The sequence below is a fragment of the Oryzias melastigma genome, linkage group LG17, assembly GCF_002922805.2.
Source record: "Oryzias melastigma strain HK-1 linkage group LG17, ASM292280v2, whole genome shotgun sequence".
Lineage (NCBI taxonomy): Eukaryota > Metazoa > Chordata > Actinopteri > Beloniformes > Adrianichthyidae > Oryzias > Oryzias melastigma.
In genome coordinates this window covers 32,978,191-32,989,188 of record NC_050528.1, presented here as the reverse complement: position 1 = coordinate 32,989,188, position 10,998 = coordinate 32,978,191, and the positions used below count along the sequence as shown (strand labels likewise).

Sequence of the window (10,998 nt, the reverse complement as noted above, 5' to 3'; positions counted from 1 at the left end):
AAATGCTCCTTGGTGGAGAAAAGTAAATCCTACTGGTTTAGTGTTGGGGTCTAGTATTGTAGTAAAGACAAAAAACGCAGATCTGTAGTGATAAATGCTTCATAATCTAATCGTTTCATAGAATCATAATCGAGTAATGAGGCGCCTCAAGATTATCACCAATTGTTCCCAGTGGTCTTAATTATGATCATGCAGTTTCTAGCAAAAATCAATAGCCTGTCATTTTTATGACATATTTTCTGCAAAGTTGCAGGATCTCATTAGTTATTCGATTCTGGGTTGTGGATGGGACTGTCAGTCCTGAAGTAACCCCATGTTGATATTAGGGCTGCCACAAACGATTATTTCAATCGTCGACTAATCTCAGATTATTTTTTTCCGATTAGTTGACTAATTGGTTCGTGCGGCAAATGGATGTAAAACACACATTTTAACCATAATTGGCTTTAAACTTGAAGTGTTTAAGCTATATGCTTACTAAAAATAAAGACAGTAGTTTATTAAGCCTTTAATGAATCATGCAGCTTTTCTCCTTAATTTGTTTCTGGCATTAAGACGAAACTTAAATCAAATGAGGTCATCTGAATCAACAACAGAAAACTTAATAAAAGCCTGGCAAGTATTTTTTAAAGCTTTAATATGTATATTTAATGAAACACGTGTAAAGTATTTCAAAAGCTATTAGCAGATATAAACACACTCAAAATATTTGCTCACTGAGGCCCATTTATTAAAGCAAAACACTAATGACATCTTTGAACTGAAGATATTCCTATATACATATAAAACCTCAGGATGCCCATATAAACAAAGAGCTTTAAGACATTACATCTTTAAAAAGTGGGGAAATGTATATTTTCAAAAAGGGAGAAAAGCAGAGGATGTTAGAAAGTACATCAGTTCTTTCATTCTATCACTACCTACATCTACTGCACATGCACAGAACGAAATTAAATCATATTTTTCAGTTTGGTGGAGAACCCTTAAATCTGTGCTACTTCTTAAATGTTGTGGATACTATGCTGTTTGTCATTTTTGTGACTTTAAGTTACATTTAATCGTATGCTTATTCTGCAAATGTTATGCCACACTTGGACGAGCGGTTCATTTCCAGTGTAAACTCATAACCCGCGCTGCCCTCGCGGCGTTTGGCTCAAAGAGCGCGGATTATGAAACGTTTATTATACGGACAGAGAGGTACTGTAGACACGGATCTGCTGCAGATCTGATGGATTATGTCCAAACAGCGCATTAATGACAACCGAACAGGATCCATTCAAACCCGGAAAACTGGCGCGGCAGAGCTAGCTGTGTTAGCGCCGATGTTAGCTTAGCTAGACGAAGCTCTCTGTTCAACGTGATCAAACTCAGTCACAACATGCTTCATCTTCATGCACCGCCATAGCGATCTCATGGAACACAAGTTCTGCCTTAAAGAAATTACATTGGACAATTTTCCTCTTTTATTTTTCTTATGTTTCCCCACATTTTCGAGTTCCGTTAGCGTGTAGTTTTATTGTTGTTGATACGCCAGCCTACCCATTAACATCACTGCTAACCGGCTGTCTGGCTTAGGACCACTGCGCATGTGTGAAGAGAACGGCAGACCCGGCATTAGAAAGCGCGCACTGTAGTTTTGAGATCAAAACAAGGAAAAAAACAAACAAAAAACGACGCTTCGACGACCAAAATAGTAGTCGACTATTTTAATAGTCGACGTAGTCGCGACTAATCAAATAATCATGGCAGCTCTAGTTGATATTCCAGCATTACTTTGTTTACACCCTCTCCCGCTAGCTTACAGAACCTCATAACCCCAAGCTAACATTAGCGTAGCAAAAAAAAAATCTGGTGAGCAATATCAGATCAACCCAGTCCTACAGTTTTGATGACCAAAATGAAGACGTTAATGGATCTACTTGTCTGCAAGAGGATTGAGAATTGGCGAGAAGGGGGGAGACTCTGGCACCCCCATGGCAGTCATTGCATAACAAACCTGAGCTTTTTTTTTTTAAACTGCGGGTTTTGATCTGCTCCAAATCCAACACGATTTGATTTAAAAAATACTCAGTTTTAATACTAAATTATTTTAGACATGTCCTCCATCATGAGAAAATACTACAAGAATGTTTAAAAAAAAAACAATTTTCATTGGAGTAAGGCCTTAATGCCGATACTGACAGTGGTTAAAAGTAAAGTGACCATGTAAACCTGTAGAAGCGCCAAACTTTATTGTGATGAACCCAAGAAAGAAAGTAACCCCCCCCCCCAAATTGCAATCAGAGCAAAAAATGTATTTAGAGCCCTGTAAAACATTATCGAAATGCAAATTGATCAACCTCCATTAAATGTTGGTTGAAATAACTTTGAGCCAAGATATTAAATAATAAAATGATTATGAGCCTCTGTGGTAATGACCACTATAATCCCTGGGGATTCTGTGACCCAAAGCAAGAATAAAACGATCATTTAAGCCTAAATAAATCTAATGTATTAATCTAATATACAGAACATAGTTTTCTAAACAAAAGAATGTGACTTTTCCAACATTCTTGCATAAGCCTTTTCCCTCCAAATCATTCCTTCAGCAAACGTTCATAAAGCCAGCCAGTTGGAGAAAAACAAATAACCAACCGCTAATCCAGAAAAAGTAGTTTACCCTTGCATATGATGCACAGCCTCAGATTGAGGTGAACGGTAAGAATGCAGAGCACTCGCCGCTGTCCCCAAACGCTTGCTCACATAAAACAAACGCGGGAGTCTGAAAATAACCTTCTAAAATGATCACATCCATCACTGTCGAGTTTGCTGAGCCAGCAGGAGCCTCCGCCAGCTTCTGCAGGCTCGCTTTGACGGCTAGAAAAGCTGCATGAAAATACGGTCGTCATGGAGGCAAAATGATGACATTAAATGCAAGAAAATCTTAAGTTCGTAGGTGCTGGGAAATTATCAATAGCTACCTGACAACTTCTGGCATCAAGTGCTAAAAACTAAAAAGCTAAAAGTCACAGCTGCCAAATAATGCTTGTCAAAGTCAAGGCCCGGGGACCGGATCCGGCCCTAGGGGTAATTATATCCAGCCCTCCAGATAATTTTATTTTATTGTCATTAATGGCCTGATGTTATCTTGCGTTCATTTCTAACTTGTATAATTTTGACAAAATATATTTTTTATGGAGAGTAAAATATTAAACGTTATTTAAGGTTTTGGTTGATTTATTCTAGAATAATATTCCTGCCTTTTTATTATTCATAATTATGTATGAAACCATAAAAAATATGGTTTTAAAGCTTTAAAATTTAGCATTCTGTTAGCTTTTTGGACTATTTTGGTATTTACTAAGAATTTTTTAGGATATTTTGGAGTTTAGCTAATATTTCAGCCACATGCTAGCTGTTTTGGCTAACCTAGTTTTTTTTGTTTTTTAAGCTAATTTGGCATTTCGCTACCATTTTAGCTGGCTATCAGCTTCACTTTTTAAGCTACCAATTTCAGCATCTTCAGCTAACAGCACTAGCATCTTCAGTGGCCAAATTCAGCTTACAGCATTCACACTAGCATTATTGCAGGTAATACTATGTATCTAGCTCATAATTAGTTAGTTAGTCCTTTATTTTGAACATACAGATTACATGGTAAAAAAAACAAAACAAGAAAACAAAATTTTATATAAATTATAAATAAAAGATATTACACCTCAATTGTGTAGTTCGAAATGGAGTAGGAAGAAGTTAAAAAACTTTTTTAATCCTACCCCCTAAAAACATATCTTCATTTTAATCTTTAATATAAACTATTTCAGAAGCAGAAATTAAGTACCATCAGACATCTGTTCATATAATCGAATACACACAGGATCTATACAAAAACACGTACATGTATACAAATATACCAGCTTTACCATTCACATGCTTCCCCTTCCCATAAATCTTTCCCCTGGGACCTCAACACCCAGCCTCTGTCAACTTCACCAATAATACACTCAAAACATTAATTTATATGAATTATATACTTCACAGTCAACGGCCTGTATCACTAAATTAGATTTGTCATCCTTCTTCCTTACTATGTTTATGGAAGACTAATATTCTATGTTTATGTTTGAAGTGGTTTATGCTGTTGCTCATTCCTAGCTCATCATTCAGACTGTTCCATAGCTTCACTCCATTTATTGTTGTACAAAAGATCTTTTTTGTTGTGCGTACTTTTAGTACTCTGAAATTATTTTCTTTTCTTAAACTATAATGTTAAAAAGATATGGTTTTAAAGTTAGAAAAGTTTCATTTTACTGTGTTTAATAAATGTTTATCCTGTTCGGCCCGTAACCTAAGGTGTGTTTTGGATTTTGGACCCCTGTGAAATTGAGTTTGACACCCCTGCTCTGGAGTATGAGTCGCAGTTTTAGTAGAAATTTACTCAACAAATTATGGGACCAAGAACAGACATTTCATCATCCTAAAATAGAATAGATAACAATAATAGATTGAATATTTCCAGGCTTCACTACTGTAACACATTGATGCTTATTTAGCTTCACCAAAACACAGGTGGTATCTTGTAAATTAGCCAACATAAGAAAAACTATTCAGAAAACCACAGCAGAAAGAACATCCCAACAAGTCAACTAAAATCTTCACGTCACTTCAAATCCTTAAATCTGATGAATCCACACACCTACATTGCCCTATACTCCAAAAAATACAGTACATAAACACTTGCCAAGTTCAAAATATTTTTGAAAAAAGTGCAGTAGAGATCATCATTATCCAGCTGGATGAGATACTAACTGAAAAATATCTGTCTGACATAAAGGAATGAATGACCAACACAGACAGCTTTCAGTTTTGATCGGCAAAACTTTGGACAGGTGACGGCCCCCTCCCCCCGCCCCAGCACGATCCAGACCCCGCCACAATATGTGTCAAGTTAAGAGGAGAGCACAAACAGATGCCTGTGGGTTCCCGCCAGAGCTGCACGCTGACCTCACTTTCTACTAAACGTAAACAAAGGACAGTGTGTGTGACAGGCGGCAAACAGGAAGCGCGTGGTGGAACGTCGGCCGACGCCGGCTTCTTCTGATGAAGCCATTTGTGATAGATCCCTGTTTAACTGAAGGATGGCATTTAAAAACCCAACAGCATGGATCAAAGGCAGAGTGGGCTCTGTAAGCAAATACAGCTACTCTTCAAAGATAGTTCTTCTGCTGTCTTAGGGATCACTGATGAGAGCTCTTCAGTACAGTCAATGTATGCCAACAAGAAAACATGCATATATTTTCAAACTTTTTATGACACAATATTGTAAATAAAGCTATAGCTTGACCTTTAATAGTCCAGAGTGTTTTCATATACATCAAAATTTGCTTGAAACTTTTGTGACAATGCTAGATATCCCTCATTTTAGTACAACTACAGCATCTTTAAAGATAATTTTTCATTACATCACAAAAACTCTACAATGAAGCTGAAACGGCACACAAAAAAAAATCAATTCCAAGTAGGGCTGCCCGCCACAAACGATCATTTTAATATTTGACTAATCACCGATTACTTTTTTCGATTAGTCGACTAATAAGGTCATGCGTAAACTGGATGTAAGACACATCTTTACCATCATTAGCTTTAAACTAACTAAAAATAAAGACAACATAATAGTTTATTAAACTTGTAATAAATTGTGCAGCCTCTGTCCGTTATTAGTTTCTGGTATTAAAACCAGAATAAATCAAGTGAGGTCTGCATCTGAAACAAGAAACTGTTTTTCACAAAAGAAAGTTTTGGTCTCACTGACTCAAATATAAAAAAGTGTATTTCTTTGGTGCTGAACACTCACAACTTTAACTTTACTACACTTTGACTCCATATAGTATAAAGCAACGACTAATTGACTATTAAATTAGCTGTCGACTACTTTAATGGTCAATTAGTCGACTAATTGTGGCAGCCCTAATTCCAAGTAGTAATTTTTGTGTTTTCTAAAGATTCTATGTGCATAGACAAAATTAAAATGTATAAAAATCTACAAATAACGCAAAGATATAGTCAAAAAGTGTCTAAAAACCAGAGGACCACGACTAAATTATATACATGGTTCCAAGGATTCAACACAGTTATGTTTGTTTTAAATCAGAATCTTCAAAGCTAAAATCTTTTAGAAACATTTATGCTAAATGTTGCATAAAAACTATACAAATAAAGGAATCTGTCATTCCAACACAGCTAAAATGATTCTCAACTGAGAGTTCAAAGATCAATAAGTTCACAGTGGAGAACCAGTTAAATACAAATACAGCTTAAATGCTGTGCGATGCCCCCACTAAAAAGAACCAAATCCTATTTTTAAATAAAGTTTCACAGCAGGTCTGTCTTATGATGAGGTGTTATATAACCACACACACTCCCGCTGAGCAGAGCACACTCTGAAGTGACAGCAGCCCCCCATCCTTTTGCTGCTGCCCTGATTTCCTCCAGCAGGCAGCATGCTGATGGTCTGCCAGCCTGCTGTGCCATCTGACACACTGAACCCCTGACACCGAGCCCGGCTGCAGCAGCATGCCCATCCCTATAGCCAGACCTGCACTGGACTGACATATGTCAAAGGAAACACGAGGTTGCACTGCACAACACACGAGAAAGGCGTAGATTTGATCAAAGCATGCAGGCACCTGGTCTCCACAACAACAACACCACATCAGTGGGCTGCAGCTTCACTGAACCCCTCCCAGAATCAATCACATTCAATAACGCTTTTCACCGTTTACCGTTTAAAACACTGCAGTGCAGCAGTCTGAAAAACAGACGAACAACCAGTTAACGAGTAAACAACAGACTGCATGATGACTCAACGCCATAAAAACACCACTTTGAGTCCAAACGGGCACAATTAAAGCTAAAAATAACAATTTTCGGGGGAACACTGATTTCCTTCCAGTTTTCAGCCGCTCTGTTGACATGTCTGCCTGCCTGCTCCCGGTTCACCATCTGAAGCCGCGAGCTCCCCCTTGCCCCGGCCCTCTGCAACTACGCCAACACAAGGCCCGAGCCTCACGGACGAGACAAAATGTCGGAACTGCTAAAGTCACATGACTCCTTTGTACTCAGAAGATCGCCTCATGTACAAATATACCATCGTAACCTTGAAATTTCACCACATAGTGAATTACTGTATCCACGTTTTGTCGAAATAAATGTCCAAGTCCCACAAACAAGCCATTTACGATCAAAATCCGTCGTGTTTCTCCTGGAAAAATTGGCGGCCATTTTGTGAAAGCTTGCGCAGAAAAAAAGAGGGACGCCTGTGATCATAAAAAAATGAATCAAACCGTAGAATTTCGAAATTTTCAAAATATTCAAGCATACCGATTCCTCTTCTTTCTCCATCCCCGTAGGCATCTGCGGCACAGCCCGGTTAATTGATGCATATTCGTGTAGGTCGGGTAAATCCTCACAACGGAAGACGGGTAGTGGCTTGGAAGCGTCCAGCGCCCGTGCCCGAAACGACAATTTACTCATTTTTCACAATTCGAGCTGCAATATAAATCTATCCGATCTCCTAATATTCACAACGGTGCCGAGTGGAGCTTTCATTGATGTTTCTGTGCGGTTAGTCTCTATTCTACGGTTCGAATGGTGGTAGCTTGTATTTAGGGCGTCGCCAGCGGAGCCGGGTGAAGGCCCGGATCTTGGTCGCTCTCTCTCGGACTGTTTTTTTCCGACGCTCCGCTCCCTACCGTTGGCTCAGTGCGCCATGGACAACATGGCGGACATTTAAAACTCTTTTGCTCGGTTTCGCTCGGAGCGGTCCAACCCCCCAGTTTGGACGGACCATTCCCACACGGTCCCGAGCGCTTGCGCGTTGACGGAGTGGGGGGAAGGGGACAAATCTCGCAAACTTACTCCTTTCCACACATACACATACATTATTGAAGAATGCGCGCGCGGGACACGGCACGAGTTTAGAGGAAGGAAAAGATCAAATAAAATACATTTACAGCGAAATAAAAATAAATAATTAAAATAAAAATGTAATGTAAAAATTAGTTTTTAAACTAAATAGTATTAATAAAAATACAAATTAAATTATATTTAGCGATTTTAGTAAAAAAAAAAAAGTTGGTTAACCTTTAGTTAAATTACATTGAATTTAATCCTTTATTTTACAAGACTAAGATTTCATTTTAAAGGTATATTTCAACCATTTTTTTAATTTATTATTTTAATTCGTTTAATTTAGGTAATTACTTTCAAAATAAAAGGTGTTTTTAATACACACAAAAGATTAAAGAAAGCAACGGAAAATATTGTTAAAACTAATACAAATAGGTAATAAGTAAAAGAATATATATTTTCCCCCTTCTCCAACGGATAATTAATTCGGACTAAAAAAAATACCTTCAACATTTATTACATGACTCCTTTTGGGGGGAAAAAACACCTAAACTGAACCACGTCTTTTTTGTGAAAGGTCCAACACTTGAGGAGATTTTTTTTAATTGAAGTAAAACATATAGGACACTGTGCACAACACTGCCCCCTTCTGGTCAGTCGAGCACATTAAGCAACATGCATTTTAAAAATGCTTCACAACATGATGAAATAAATGCACCACTTTTCTGAATATTTGCATCACAAACACAAAGCTGGAGTCAATATTTAAGGTGATTTCAGCAGAACAAGACTTTTGAATGAATAACAGCCCCCCACTCCTCAATCTGGAGGGGGTTTGGGTCATTCTATCAAATAATACAATCAGAAAAAGCAATAAAAAAGTCAGAGGGTGGGTTACCTGTTGTTCCAGGGTTTATCCAGTGTCCAGCCACAGTAAAAAATTACACTCCAGGATAAAATCGAAAGAGTTTGCCATGATTATCTGTGAGGAAATGTAAAGCACAGAAGCAGACGTTAAGGAAACATGTAAGCTGAAATTCAAGAAATGTAGCTAGAGAAAACTTAGACGTGCCAAAAAACAAACACTTGTCACAATAATCTTAAAAGGATTTGCTTGGATGGAACTGGCCCTCCTGCAGACACATCTGCTTATTCAAAGTCTTGAAACATTTTTCCAATAAATATCTATTTTTATAAAGGATTTCTCTTTAGGTAACATATCACAGAACATGTATTTGACCACAATAATCAGTACAGGTAAAAAACAAAAATAAAAAAAACAGGAGAGTGAAGTTTTCCCTCTTTGCTTCCTTTCATGTCTCCGAACAGAAAAATTACTTCATGCTTCTGTGAAAATCCAACAGAAACTTAAAGCTAACGTTCATTCTTGTGTATTTTATGCTATATTATTGAAAAGTAGTTTTTCCCCAGAGGCTCTCAGCTAATTTAAAAGCATCTTCTTGATTATTAAAACAAGAATTTATGCTACAATGCCTGATAAAAGAGAGTAAATTTGCTGCAGCATCAAAAATGATTTTTGTTCCAAAACAAAATTATTAATAATATAGAATAGATACGTTTTGGATTTTCTATTCTTTTTTACCCTTTTTTGTCTACATAGAATGAAAAATTGTGACCTTACAAAATGTTTTATTTTCAATGGAGAGAAAATGAAAGTACAGCTGGAAGAATGTTAGCAACCTAAAGATTAACGGTTTGGCTGTAAAATAGAAAAAATTAGGATGTTCCTCTGTCAGGAGACGGAGAGCTGCTTTGATGCAGGTTGTCCACATGACTCAAATGGGATTTATACAGAGCAAAAAAAAAAAAAGTCAAATTTGTTGAATGTGCAAGAGTTTCATCATTTGCTTGAGGCTCATTTTGCATGAGTGTCTGCATCCTGAAACCATCATTCCTGAAGTGCTCCTCAAACCCTGTGTGCTTGGAAAATGGCCTCCAGCTCCTCATCGCTGTCTGGTTACTTCATTAGTTTATTTCAAACAATTAAGACAAAAGGAAAAGTAAAATAGAAAAATACCTAAACATATTGAGATATTAATTCATAAATCGGTAAGAAAATAAAAGAATATGATGCTTTCTTCTGAGATAGTTGCTCCTATGGTCATAAATAGACATATTTGAACTTTTACTTACAGTGCATGACCCCTTGTGTTCATTAAGATTTAAGTTTGCCAAGTAGTTCCAGTAACTGGTCAGGAAGAAGTGAATTCAGATATTCTCACCCCCTGTTGTGTTTCCCCTTTGACTCTATACGAGAAGTGTTTGAAACAGGAAGTACCTGCTGGTTTCAAGAAACCAAAATCTCATAAACTTGTATGGAGAAATAAACAGCTGCTATTCCATCATTCTATTTGTCAGAATATCCATTCTTACTCTGATGCATTTTTTGATTCTTATTTTTTATATATAGTTTTTTTGTTGTTGTAGTTTAAGTTATAAACTGAATAACCAGATGGTTTAATAAAAATAGGTGGCCTCGTGTCAAACTTTAAAAGCATTAGACAAATTCTGCTTTCAGGGGAAGGGGTGTGGTCTTCTAAAAAAGCTCACTCCTGATTGGAGAGAGTGGTTGCCATAGAAATGTAGACTCAGATCGACACGGACCAATCACGGCTCACTGAGGACATCTGGTTCCAACATGGCAAAGGACATATCACGGTAAAATGGTGACTGAATTGACTTCATGTGGTTGGACCAGATGTCATTTTCTGTGGGTGACATCACACTCCAGTTCTCTACGTACAGTCGATAATGAATTTAAAGTTATTTATACTTTATTATTTCAAGTGCACACTCTTTATGGTGCATTCTCACCAGATGCAATTTGTTCATGTTTCAATCTTAAGGTCGTGCACAGACGCGATTTATGGTCGTGCACGGACGCGATTTAAGGCCGTGCACGGACGCGATTTAAGGCCATGCACGGACGTGATTTAAGGTCATTCACAGACGTGATTTGGGGTCTTGCAGCGTGATTTGGGTGTCGGACGTGGCCCAATCAGGGACTCTGCTTTGGGCACGTGACGTTTTCGGTGACTCAATCGAAGGCTCAAAACATACATCCATCATGGCCAGTTAATGCGATGATTT

At 37.6% G+C, this 10,998-nt stretch overlaps 1 protein-coding gene across 3 annotated transcripts in view; it reads right to left on the bottom strand.

Annotated features, from left to right (window-relative positions):
* The window catches only part of LOC112150858 (enhancer of polycomb homolog 1), a 42,134-nt gene that overhangs the window by 27,217 nt on the left and 3,919 nt on the right, over positions 1-10,998 (bottom strand). Inside the window, exon 2 of one of the 3 annotated variants that reach the window (XM_024279384.2) lies at positions 8,786-8,869. Coding sequence is in view for 1 of the 3 variants with exons in the window: in XM_024279378.2 (XP_024135146.1) it covers positions 7,360-7,512 (153 nt within the window). In the remaining 2 variants the exon portion in view is untranslated. Of the gene's footprint in view, positions 1-7,359; positions 7,928-8,785; positions 8,887-10,998 lie in introns of those variants that run through there. The other 2 variants (XM_036216540.1, XM_024279378.2) reach the window with 2 other exon arrangements.